The following is a 13,514-nucleotide window of genomic DNA, read 5'->3' on the forward strand; positions in this document are numbered from 1 at the left end:
GAAAAGAGGAATGTCAAAATTGCAGGATGACTTTTATTGTTCTATAATTTCCTTTCTAAAATTTTTCATTAAAAAAAGTGGTGGGAGAGCATAGACTGAATAAAGTGAATACAGTTGAAGGTTTGTATAGATACTTTCTGGTTAAGAAGGAGAATGGCCTTCTGGTCTTCCTGAGTACCAGCCTGCATTCCTCTGTGTCATGTCCTTCCTCAGGTATTTGAGTACAGCATCCCAGACAAACACTATACAGACTGGAGCCGAACTGTCCAGAAGCATGGCTTTCACCACCTTTGGCTCCAAAGGGATACTCCTATCACACATATCAGTTTTCATCCGAAGAGACCGATGCATATCCTTCTCCATGATGCCTACATGTTCTGCATCATTGACAAGTCATTGGTGAGTTCTTCACTGCTACCTCACCAAATCTTCTTCTGAAACCTCACGTTCTAAAAGCAACAAGTACAATAAAATAGAGGAAGGAGAATCAGAATAAAGGTAGCTAGTAACTCAGAATAAAGGTAGCTAGTACGTTCCGTGGAGGAGAGGGGGTTTTGTTTTACAGACTCCCTGATTTGTGTTCCCACAGTTCTTCGGGAGGATCTCAGGGAAGGGGCTGGCCTTTGTGTACTGGCTTTTGCTGATTTGACTATTTCTCTGCTTTGCCAATGAGCACATAAATCTTACATACAAAAGTGATTAGGTCAGTATTCAGAAGGTGACCTTCATCAGGAAATTTCGTTGATTTGACTAACTCTCTTTGGACTTTGAACCCTGGGGTGTCTGAATAACATGGTTTCTAAAGGATGTAACAGGCTGAGGTTTTGACCTCTATGCCCCTTAGCTGAAGATGCTGAAATACTGTCTGCAGGCTTGAAGAACTGGTCTTAACATCTCCAAAAAACCCAGCTAGGAAAAATCTTCATAGCTGTGACGTAGATGGAATAGGAACATTTTCTTCAGTTTTAGATTCCAGCCTCTTTGCCAGCTGCTGTTTTGATTCACTCTGAATTTATATGTCTTTTCTGTGCAGGTGCTTTGTTTCCTAGGAGCATTGTGGCCATGCCTGTCCTGCACTTTGGGCTTAGATTACAACCATCACATGGTGTTTTGGTGTGTCTGTGAAGGTGGGGGTGGAAGGAACATGGGGGAAAGCAGCAGATGGTTCTAAAGGAGGTGTGCACAAGGATGTGTCATTGGAATCATCTCGTGGGCCCTGCGACCTCTGGGTGTGGGAAGCAGAGCTGGCTGACAAGTGCCTTGTGCAAGATGAGTGATACAGGAAGGGGCCCCTCCCACTCTCTTGTGTCTTTGTAACTGAGCTCAGATCATTTTTTTCCCAAGCATTGGTTTTAAGTTCATCGCTTCCTTATACTGGGCATAGCTATTTCCCAAGGAAGTCAGAGACAAAATATCATTTGTTTGGCCAGAGGCCACCTCGAGGTGTCAGTGACATCAGCAGGGGTGGTTTGTGTTGAGGTTTCGCCTGGGGAGAACTTCAGTCACTTGTCCAGTCTGTGATCTGGTTGGGGGAGAGTCTAGAAAGCACACAGCCTGCGTGGGCTGAGCTCCTGCACTTACCAGTTAGTGTTACTGATGAGACAGGCCAGAAGCCCCAGTAGGGCCTTTTGATCTTGCTGCATGGAGTAACAAGCTCTCTTTGCCTCATATTCCCACCCTCTGCGTTTGGCTGCAAGAGCAGCTTCAGCTCTTTCTCCCTCTATCTCCTTTTCTTCTTCTCTCCCCCAACTACCCCCAGTTTTTATGAATAGCGGTATAATGAATACAGTTGTTTTCCATTAACGAATGTCAGGGTGGTACTCAATATATATGATAGTTAGAAGACTATGTTGGGCTGAAAATGCAGTACAGTCCTTTGGTCTGTAGAAGCACAATAAAAGTAACCATTTAAACGATGTGTATCTTTGTCTTTTTAGCCCCTTCCAAATGACAAAACCTTACTCTACAATCCGTTTCCTCCCACGAATGAATCAGATGTCGTCCAGAGGCGCACAGCTCATGCTTTTAAAATATCTAAGATATATAAGGTAAAACATTTTGTGGTGTTATTCTGGATAGTTGGTTCCTTTGTGATATCAAAATGTGATAAACTCCCCAAAGGGAAGATAAGAGCACCTTCATTTTCCATGCGGAGAACCTGGTTTGTGGGAGACAAATGACCTTTCTGAGGCTGCTTATCCTTTGTATATGTTTTATTGTTCTTGCCTTAGTAGGTTAGAGGCAGGCATATCATACTTAACCAAAATGAAATGCATGGTTAGTGAGAAATGTTGGCACTGAGGTAGTGTTTTTGTTGACGTGAAAGTTGGCTTTAAATTTTACTTCTTGTTGGAGTGTTCCATAGGATAGGTATCAAGCAGGCTGGGCTTGGTAGCTCACACCTGTAATCCTAGCACTTTGGGAGGCCAAGGCAGATGGATCTCCTTAGCCCAGAAGTTCAAAACCAGCCTTGGCACCATGGCAAAACCCCATCACTATTAACAAAAAAGAAAAGAAAAGAAAAAAAGGTGAGGCAGGTGGATCATGAGGTCAAGAGTTCAAGACCAGCCTGTCCAAGATGGTGAAACCCATCTCTACTAAAAATACAAAAAATTAGCCAGGCGTGGTGGCATGCACCTATAATCCCAGCTACTCGGGAGACTGAGGCAGAGAATTGCTTAAACCCAGGAGGCAGAGGTTGCAGTGAGCTAAGACCACGCCACTGTACTCCAGCTTGGGTGACAGAGTGAGACTCTGTCTCAAAAACAAAAAAAAGAGGTGAGGTCTATAAATTATTCAGATATGATTAGCTTCTTGATGCATTTGTAACTTCCAGTTGTCAGTTGCCTTAGGCTGGGTATGATGATTCACAGCTATAATCCCAGCACTTTAGGAGGTTGAGACTGGAGGTCAAGACCAGTCTGGGCAACATAGTGAGACCCAGTCTCTACAAAAAAAATACAAAAATTAGCTGGCCTGTTCTACTCAAGAGGCTGAGATGAGATGGGATGATGGCTTGAACTCAGGAGTTGAAGACTGCAGTATGATTGTACCACTGTACTCAGCCTGGTGGACATCAAGATTCCATCTTTAAAAAAAAAAGAATTGCCGGGCATGGTGGCTCACACCTGTAATTCCAGCACTTTGGGAGACCGAGGCAGGCAGATCACCTTAGGTCAGGAGTTCAAGACCAGCCTGACCAACATGGAGAAACCCCATCTCTACTAAAAATACAAAATTAGCTGGGTGTGGTGGCACATGCCTGTAATCCCAGCTATTTGGGAGGCTGAGACAGGAGAATCACTTGAACCCAGGAGGCAGAGGTTGCAGTGAGCCAAGATTGCGCCATTGCACTCCAGCTGTTGAAAATTGATTCCTGAGATACAAGGGAATTGTAGATTTCTGTCCAGAGAAACCTAAAAAATCCTGCTGAGACCTTTTATGAGTGAACCCAATTAAAATCTCCCAATCTTGAGCAAGTTGCAGTGATGCATACCTACCTATTGTCCCAGGTACTTAGAAGACTGAGGCAGGATGACTGCCCAGGAGTTCAGGGTGTCAGTGCACGCTGATCATGTCTATGAATGGCCACTGCTCTCCAGCCTGGACAACATAGTAAGACCCCCCATCTCTAAAAAAATAAAATAAAAAGCTTTCATGCATTCCAACTATTTTGAGTCCTACAGCAGGAAAAACTGTCAAGAGATTAAATCATTTGAGCCTGGAACTAGACTAACCTTTTAATTTAGACAGCGTTTAACTACAGTTAGTTTGTTCAAGACTGGCACCGGATCCTAAGTCCTGATAGAATCATTATCATCCCTCTGCAGCCTCTACTCTTCATGGATCTTTTGGATGAAAGAACACTCGTGGCAGTAGAACGGCCTCTGGATGACATCATTGCTCAGCTCCCACCACCCATCAAAAAGAAGAAATTTGGAACCTAAACAGGGGACTGTCTGTGTCCTTCCTTGAACTGTCTACCCTGTTGCTTTTCACAAATCATGATAATAAAACAAAGTTATTCTTGAGGACTAGTCATTACAAATGTTTTCTTCCAAAATAATGGATAGTCATTTCCCTTCATTGAATGAAAGTGAATGGAAACTCCAAACGAGATGTCTGTATTTGGGAGAATGTGGTGAGTAGCTACAAACTCAGCTAATGTTCATAGGGTCCTGCTCATTCTGTAGGCCGCAGTATCAGAAGATACTTGGGCTCTGTTCTCTATTACGTGTCTAAGGCTTCAGAGGGCCGATGGCCTTCACTGCCTGCCAGCCTCCAGCCTATGCAGCAGCGCAGAAATCTGCCCAGGATGGCTCTGGAGGGCAGGGGACTGTAATTACTTACTCAGCATAGCCTGACCACTAATAACCATAATCAGCCTTAGTGTTCAAGGAAGAATTTCAACTATAGCATTATAAGAGAGTGCTCCATCTAAAAATTAGATGCCTTTGACCTTTGGCAGTCAGTGGTTAATTTTATGTAAAAGGCAAAACAGCTTGGGTCATCAGTGCCATTCACTGTCTTTTTATCTGTTACAGGCTGGTTTCAAAAGGTATGGAAGGGCTGGGCACAGTGGCTCATGCCTGTAATCCCAGCACTTTGGGAGGCTGAGGTGGGAGCATCACTTGAGTCCAGAGACCAACCTGGGCAACATAGGGAGACCCTATCTCTAAAAAAGATACAGAAACTGGGCACGCATCAGTAGTCCCAGCTACCCGGGAGGCTTACTGGAGCCCAGGAGTTTGAGACTATAGTGTCCTATGATCACACCTGCAGATAGCCATTGCACTTCAGCCTGGACAACATAGTGAGACCCTGTCTCTCTCTTTTTTTTTTTTTTGAGATGGACAGGCTGGAGTGCAATGGGCACAATCTCGGCTCACTGAAACCTCTTCCTCCCAGGTTGAAGCAATTCTCCTGCCTAGGCTTCCTGAGTAGCTGGGATTACAGGCAGTGCGCTACCACGCCTGGCTGATTTTTATATTTGTAGTATTCAGGGTTTCACTGTGTTGGTCAGGCTGGTCTTGAACTCCTGACCTCATGATCTGCCTGCCTCGGCCTCCCAAAGTACTGGGATTTCAGGCTTGCACCACTGCGCCCGGCCGAGACCCTGTCTCTTAAAAAAAAAAAAAAAAAAAAGGAAGCACTGGGTAGGAATTTTGTTAGGGAATTAAGAGTAGAGGTGGGAACCAGAGAGCCCACCGTATATTTTGTATTTTCTGTTCTCTTCTACCTGCTCTGACATTGTTAATCCCATGAGTGTTATCACCTGGGCAGTTTTAATGTGATCTTTAAACTAGAGAGTGAAGAACTCTAGTTAACCTTAACTGAGCAGATAGATTTATTTCCCATCTTGGGATGTATTCCGTTGCATGCCCGTAGAAATCCAGTATGTGTGGTTTTGTTTGTTTGTTTTGGGGATGGAGGGCTGGAGTGTGGGCAGAGAAGTGTGTGGGTTCTGATGACATCATGAATGAAGGGCTGATGAAAAACATTTTGATATGATTAGCCCCACCCTTCATTCTGGAAAGGGAAAATGAGGATTTAAGGTAGATGTGTGAGGGGAGAATTAACAGAGAGGTTATAAGAGAGATAAACAGCCCAATAATTTATTACACAAAGGACAGTCTATTTTAGGTTTGATAAGAAAGAGCAGATAAAGGTTTATAATGGGTATCTTTGCCTCCGCCCCACCTGTTAGGTTTTACAGTGATAGGAGTAATTTAAACAAATACCTGCTGGGCACCATGGCCCATTCCTGTTATCCCAGCACTTTAAGCCAAGACTGGCAAATCACTTGAACCCAAGGAGTTCGAGACCAGCCTGGGCAACATGGTGAAACTCTGTCCCTACAAAACATAAATTAGCCAGGCATCATTTCAATCACCTGTAGTCCCAGCTTCTCAGGAGGCTGAGATGGGAGGATTGCTTGAGCCCAGGAGGAAGAGGCTGAAGTGTTCCCTGAGCGCGCCACTACACACCAGCCTAGATTTTTTGAGACCCTGACTCAAACAAAACAAAACAAAATACCTGCAAGCTTTTAGGTCTCCTGTGTAAAAAAAGCTTTCCTCTTTGAGACGGAGTCTTGCTGTGTCACCAGGCTAGAATGCAGTGGTGCGATCTTGGCTCACTGCAACCTCCACCTCCTGTATTCAAGCAATTCTCCTGCCTCAGTCTCCCGAGTAGCTGGTACTACAGGTGCACACCACGACTGCTGGCTATTTTTGTATTTTAGTAGAGACGGTGTTTTACCATGTTGGCTAGGATGGTCTCGATCTTCTGACCTCGTGATCTGCCTGCCTCACCTCCCAAAGTGCTGGGATTACAGGCATGAGCCACTGTGCCTGACTGCTTTCCTCTTGTTGAATATATTTTTTTTCTGTAAGGTATAGTTTTCCAGTCTGGATTAGACTGGACTATTAGGGACCTTTATAGCAGACTGAAGATCCTCTCCTTTCTAAGAAATGTTTTAAGTGGTTGAAGTGGCAAGTTTAAGTTGCTGGTCTACATTGAATGCTTGTGAACAGATGGAGGCTAAGATGCCTTAAATATTAACTCACTTGTGGCTGGGTATGGGGGTGGATCACAGCTGTAATCCCAGCACTTTGGGAGGCTGAGGTGGGTGGATCACTTGAGGTGAGGAGTTCAAGCCCAGCCTGGCCAACATGGTGAAACCCATCTCTACTAAAAATATAAAAATTAGCCAGGCATAGTGGCACATGCCTGTAATCCCAGCTACTTGGGAGGCTGAGGCAGGAGAACTGCTTGAACCTGGGAGTTGGAGGTTGCAGTGAGCCGAGATCATGCCACTACACTACTCCAGTCTCGGTGACAGAGCAAGACTCCATCTCAAAATAAAAAACAAAAAAAAGTTAACTCACTTGCTTTTAGCTAGTTGTAGAGCTGTAAAGTCAGAGAATTCTTGTTAACTGGAATCTAGTTAATGACTTGATTTACTTAAATTCTAAAATCTTGTGAGTTGTAGAGGATGTAATTCTGACAGAGAGGGCCCACAGATTATCTGAATGAGGAAGTAAAAGTTCTGAAAGTAGAAAGCATTCCTTTTCAACTCTTCCAGCCAGTGATTTGGACTTCCTTAAATGGTATAGGAAGTAAGTGCTTTGGGCCTTGAAATTATTCCCAAGTAGAAAACTTTGAATACAAATGAAGCAGAAACTGACCAGGGCAAATTAGAGAAAATGGGGGAAGAGAAGGAAGAGTGGGGAGGAGAGGGGAAAGGAAGGAAGGGGATGTGAGGGGAAGGGAGAGGATGTAAGGGGAGGGGCTATGAGGGGAAACAAAGGGAGGGTGGGTGAGGGGAGATGAGGGGAGGGGATGTGAGGGGAAGGGAAGGGAAACCAATATTGAATAAGGGAAAGGGGAGCACTTCAGTGCATGTGTTTCAGGATGTTTTTACTTTGAGGATTTGTGTAACCTAGAGGTTTAAAACGTTTCCTTCTTGGCATTATGTTTCTGTTTTGGCCATTTTGCATACCCCTGCTCCCTGGGTTCTACAGAAAAATTCTGATTTGAAACCAGCCCAGGAAAGGTCTTTTTTGCCAATCTGATTTAAATGCTTTAAAAATTCACTTTTCTCATATACTAGTTAGTAAACTAATCTCTGAATGGATAATTCACACGTACTGTGGAGAGTACAGCAAATTCGACTAAGAAAAACTAAAATCTTGGAATATTGGAAGATACAGACCATCAAATTTTGAAGGTTTTTAAAGCTTTCTTTTGAGCATCGGCCTTTCTTTAAATGGTACTTAATGTTGAACCACAGTGTATGCTGTAGATAAAAATGAAGTTGTTCCTATTGGGTGGAGATGAAGCAGGAGTTTGTAAAAGATAGTGACTCTTGGTCTCATTTTTTTCTTTCTTTCTTGTTTTTTTTAGACAGAGTCTCGTTCTGTAACCAGGCTGGAGTACAGTGGCGTGATCATGGCTCACTGCAACCTCCACCTCCCAGGTTCAAGCGATTCTCCTGCCTCAGCCTCCTGAGTAGCTGATATTACAGGCTCACACCACCATGCCCAGCTAATTTTTTGTATTTTAGCAGAGATGGAGTTTCACCATGTTGGCCAGGATGGTCTCAATCTCCTGACCTTGTGATCCTCCTGCCTCGGCCTCCCAAAGTGCTAGGATTACAGGTGTGAGCCACCACATCTAGCCAGTCTCATTTTTATAGTCATGGAAATGGGACACCAATAAGGGAAGAGGAAATTTTTCCCATGGTCACAGAGTGATTTGTTAGAGGTCATGGCAGCATTCTTCAGCTTATTCCCCCACTGTCTCAGTTACAGGAACCCAATCATGAATATGATTTTCAGAAGCATTTGAACCAAAGCAAATGCATCTTGAATATGAGCAAGGTAAAATGAGGCTGAGACCTACTGGGCTGCATTCCCAGATGGTTAAGGCATTCTAAGTCACAGAATGAGATTGGAGGTCCACACAAGATACAGGTCATAAAGACCTTGCTGATAAAACAGGTTGCAGTAAAGAAGCCGGCTAAAATCCACCAAAACCAAGATGGCCACACGCATCACCTTTGGTTGTCCTTACTGCTACACTCCCACCAGTGCCATGACAGCTTACAAATGCTATGGCAACGTCAGGAAGTTACCCTATATGATCTAAAAATGGAAGGCATGAATAATCCACTCCTTGCTTAGCATATCATCAAGAAATAACCATAAAAGCCCAGGTGTGGTGGCTCATGCCTTACCACCACTCTGGGAGGCCAAGGTGGGTAGATCACCTGAGGTCAGGAGTTCCAGACCAACCTGGCCAATGTGGTGAAACTATGTCTCTACTAAAAAAAATACAAAAATTAGCCGAGTGTGGTAGCACAGGCCTATAGTACCAGTTATTAGGGAGGCTGAGACAGGAGAATTGCTTGAACCTGGTGGGCAGAGGTTGCAGTGAGCCAAGATCACACCACTGCACTCCAACCTGGGCGAGAGAGTGAGGCTCTGTCTAAAAAAAAAGAAAAAGAAAGAACCATAAACGGGCCGGGTACAGTGGCTCACACCTGTAATCTCAGCACTTTGGGAGGCTAAGGCAGACAGATCACCTGAGGTTGGGAGTTCGAGACCAGCCTGACCAACATGGAGAAACCCTGTCTCTACTAAAAATATAAAAAGTTAGCTGGGCATGTGGCACATGCCTGTGATGCTAGCTACTTGGGAGACTGAGGCAGGAGAATCACTTGAACCTGGGAGGCGGAGGTTGTGGTGAGCCAAGATCACGCCATTGCACTCCAGCCTGGGCAACGAGAGGGAAACTCCAGGCCGGGCGCGGTGGCTCACGCCTGTAATCCCAACACTTTGGGAGGCCAAGGCGGGCGGATCACGAGGTCAAGAGATCGAGACTATCCTGGCCAATATGGTTAAACCCCATCTCTACTAAAAATACAAAAAAATAGCCGGGCACGGTGGCACGTGCCTGTGGTGGTCCCAGCTACTCGGGAGGCTGAGGCAGAAGAATCACTTGAACCCAGGAGGCGGAGGTTGCAGTGAGCCGAGATTTCGCCACTGCACTCCAGCCTGGTGACAGAGCAAGACTCCGTCTCAAAAAAAAAAACAAAAAACGCGAAATTACATCTCAAAAAAAAAAAAAGAACCATAAATATAGGCAACTAGCCTTGGTGCTGTTCTGTCTATGGAATAGCCATTCTTCTATTTCTTCATTTTCTCTCTCTCTTTTTTTTTCTGTTTTTTGAGATGGAGTTTTGCTCTGTTGTCCAAGCTAGAGTGCAGTGGTGCGATCTCAGCTCACTGCAGCCTTCGCCTCCCAGGTTCAAGCGATTCTCTTGCCTCAGCCTCTGGAGTAGCTGGGACTACAGGTGCACACCACCATGCCTGGCTAATTTTTTGTATTTTTAGTAGAGATGGGGTTTCACCATGTTAGCCAGGATGGTCCTAATCTCCTGACCTCGTGATCCACCCGCCTCGGCGTCCCAAAGTGCTGGGATTATAGGCGTGAGCCACTGCACCTGGCCCTATTTCTTCACTTACTTAATAAACTTGCTTTCACTTTACAGACTTGCCCTTAATTGTTTCTTGCATAAGATTCAAAAACCCTCTAGTGGGGGTCTGGATCGGGACCCCTTTCCTGTAACACAATGATTAGCATTTATGATACACAAAGGATTTTCCATTTCGTAGGCTACAGGGAAGGTGTTTGAGCACTTGATCTGGCTGTAATATTGAGTTATACGGGCAGTCTTTCTTGTTAGTCATATAGAGTGTAGTAATGTACAGTCTAGGACATTGTCTCCTAGTGCTCATGTCAGGGTGTTTCTTGGGCCAATTCCTGGGTGTGGCTCATACTGTGTCCATTTTCTTTCACTTTTATTTGGCCTTCAAACTGGCTGTTTTCCCATCAGCAGTGTTTGAAAATATGTATTTCCTTATACCTTACCAATGTATTGACGGTCTAATTTTAGCCTTTCCAATGGGTGAAAAATGCTATCTAATTTTACTTTCCATTTCTCTGTTTACTAATGAGGTTGCTTACTTTATGTGTTTGACTGTTTGGCCAATTGCATGAACCACATATTCATAATCCTTTCTCCTTTTTTTTTGTTCCTAATGTGTTGTCTTTTTCTATTTCAAGGTATATTATGATGTAGATCAGCACTGTCTAATAAACTTTCTGTGATGATAGAAAAGTAGGCCAGGTGTGGTGGCTCACGCCTGTAATCCTAGCACTTGCAGAGGCCAAGCTGGATGAATCACATGAGCTCAGGAGTTCAAGACCAACCTAGGCAGCATGAAACTCCATCTTTACTAAAAATACAAAAATTAGCTGGGTGTGGTGGTGCATGCCTGTAATCTCAGCTATTTGGGAGGCTGTGGTGAGAGAATTGCTTGAATCTGGGGAGTGGAGATTGCAGTGAGCAGAGATCGAACTACTATACTCCAACCTGGGTAGACAGACCTGTCTTAACAATAAATAAATAAGGCTGGGCACGGTGACTCACACCTATAATCCCAGCATTTTGGGAGGCTGAGATGGGTGGATCACAAGGTCAGGAGGTTGAGGCCAGCCTGGCCAACATGGTGAAACCCTGTTTCTACTAAAAATACAAAAATTAGCTGAACATGGTGGTGCACACCTGTAATCCCAGCTACTCAGGAGGCTGAGGCAGGAGAATTGGGAGGCGGAGGTTGCAGTGAGCCAAGATCATGCCATTGCACTCCAGCCTGGGGAACAGAGCGATACTCTGTCTCAAAAATAAATAAAATAGAAATGTTTTCTATTTGTGCTATACACTAAGGTAGTTACTAGGCACATGTGACTGTTGAGCACTTGTAATGTTGCTAGTGTTACTAAGAACAGAACTTTTTTATTTTTTGAGATGGAGTCTTGCTCTGTTGCCCAGGCGTGGTCTCAGCTTACTGCAACCTTCGCCTCCTGAGTTCAAGCGATTATCCTGCCTCAACCTCCTGAGTAGCTGGGATTACAGGCGTACACCACTATGCCTGGCTAACTTTTGTATATTTAGGAGAGATGGGGTTTCACCATGTTGGTCAGGGTAGTCTTGAATGGCTGATCTGCCTGCCTCGGTCTCCCAAAGTTCTGGGATTACAGGTGTGAGCCACTGCACTCAGCCAAAAACAGAATTTTTAATTTTTTTTTTTTTTTTGAGATGGAGTCTCACTCTGTTGCTCAGGGTGGAATGCAGTGGCGTGATCTTGGCTCACTGCAACCTCTGCCTCCTGGGTTCAAGCAATTCTCTGCCTCAGCCTCCCGAGTAGCTGGAATTACAGGCACCAGCCACCATGCCTGGCTATTTTTTTTTTTTTTTTTTTTTTGCATTTTTAGTAGAGACAGGGTTTCACCATCTTGCCCAGGCTGGTCTTGAGCTCTTGACCTCATGATCCACCTGCCTTAGCCTCCCAAAGTGCTAGTATTGCAGGTGTGAGCCACCGCACCTGGCTTTTTTTTTTTTTTTTTTTAAGACAAAGTCTCACTCTGTCACCCAGGCTGGAGTGCAGTGGCATCATCTTGGCTCTCACTGCAGCCTCCGCCTCCCAGGTTCAAGTGATTCTCCTGCTTCAGCCTCCCGATTGTCTGGGATTACTGGCATGCACCACCATGCCTGGCTAATTTTTGTATTTTTAGTAGAGATGAGGTTTCACCATGTTGGCCAGGCTGGTCTCGAACTCCTGACCTCAGGTGATCTGCCTGCCTCGGCTTCCCAAAGTACTGGAATTACAGGCATCAACCACTGTGCCAGGCCAGAACTTTTCATTTTAAATAGCTACATGTGCTAATAGTTTTCATATTGAACAGCATAGATATTCAGGCTTAGCTTAACTCAGTTCATTGTCTTTAGGAAGTCATAGAATTTAATAAACAGTGATACATTTATTGAGTGCCTACTATATGCAACTCACCAAAAACAGAAATATGGTCTCAACCCTCAAGAACTACATAGCCTAGATGGGGAGAAAAGCAAGTAAACTAACAATGCTTCATTAGGTCAGGCACAGTGGCTCATGCCTGTAATCACAGCACTTTGGGAGACCAAGACAGGAGGATTGCTTGAGCTTGAGACCAGCCTGGGCAACATAGTGAAACCCCATCTCTACGAAAACATTTTTTAAAAATTAGCCAGGTGTGGTGGCACATGCCTGTGGTCCTAGCTACTCAGGTGGCTGAGGTGGGAGAATTGCTTGAGCCTGGGAGGTTGAGGCTGCAGTGACCCGGGACCACACCATTGCATTCCAGCCTGGGCAACAGAGCAAGACCCTGACACACACACACACACACACACACACACACACACACACACAGAAAAACAGAGAGAGAAAATAGAGTGGCTTCCACAGAAGGAAGCTAAGCAGTTAAGTATGGGGAAAAGATAAGTCATTTTCAATACAGAGTCCTTGAGCCAACATGTAGTGAGAAGTAAGACCAGTTGGCAGTTGGGATGGGGCTTCCAGTCTGTGGTTCAGAATTTTCATTCAGTGGAAAACACAGTTGTGAGTCACTCACACATTCAACAGAATGACAGTAAAAATGCCCATTTGTGTAAGGGGCAAAAGAGACTGGAAATTAGGGAGGCAAAAAACAGGCTGTTGTGTAGGCGACTTGGGGTCTATATAAGTTTGTTAGGGCTGCCTTAACAAAGTACTATAGGGATGGCCTCAACAACAGAACTTTTTTTTTTTTTTTTGAGACAGGATATGGCTCTGTTGCCCAGGTTGGAATTCAGTTGCTCGATCTTGACTCACTGCAATCTTAAGCCCTGGGCTCAAGTCATCCTCCTGCCTCAGCATCCAGAGTAGCTGGAACTACAGATGCACGCCACCACACCTGGCTGATTTTTTTTGTTTTTAAATACCCCAAACTGTCTTTTTTTTCCCTTTTTTTTTTTTTTTTTAGATGGAATCTCACTCTGTTGACCGGGCTGGAGTGCAGTGGTATGATCTCAGCTTACTGCAGCCTCCACCTTTCAGATTGAAGTGATTCCCCTGCCTCAGCCTCCCAAG

At 44.7% G+C, this 13,514-nt stretch overlaps 1 protein-coding gene across 3 annotated transcripts in view; it reads left to right on the forward strand.

Annotated features, from left to right (window-relative positions):
- The window catches only part of UTP4 (UTP4 small subunit processome component), a 38,679-nt gene extending 34,645 nt beyond the window's left edge, over positions 1-4,034 (forward strand). For all 3 annotated transcript variants that reach the window (XM_021672550.2, XM_064383233.1, XM_064383234.1), the window contains 3 exons: positions 214-399; positions 1,938-2,048; positions 3,831-4,034. In XM_021672550.2, the coding sequence (XP_021528225.2) occupies positions 214-399; positions 1,938-2,048; positions 3,831-3,947 (414 nt within the window). In that variant the 3' untranslated portion in view covers positions 3,948-4,034. The remainder of the gene's footprint in view (positions 1-213; positions 400-1,937; positions 2,049-3,830) is intronic.
- The last annotated feature ends 9,480 nt before the right edge of the window (positions 4,035-13,514 follow it).

Source organism: Aotus nancymaae, unplaced genomic scaffold, assembly GCF_030222135.1.
Source record: "Aotus nancymaae isolate 86718 unplaced genomic scaffold, 86718_ANA_hifiasm-v0.15.2.pri h1tg000030l, whole genome shotgun sequence".
NCBI classification, from domain to species: domain Eukaryota; kingdom Metazoa; phylum Chordata; class Mammalia; order Primates; family Aotidae; genus Aotus; species Aotus nancymaae.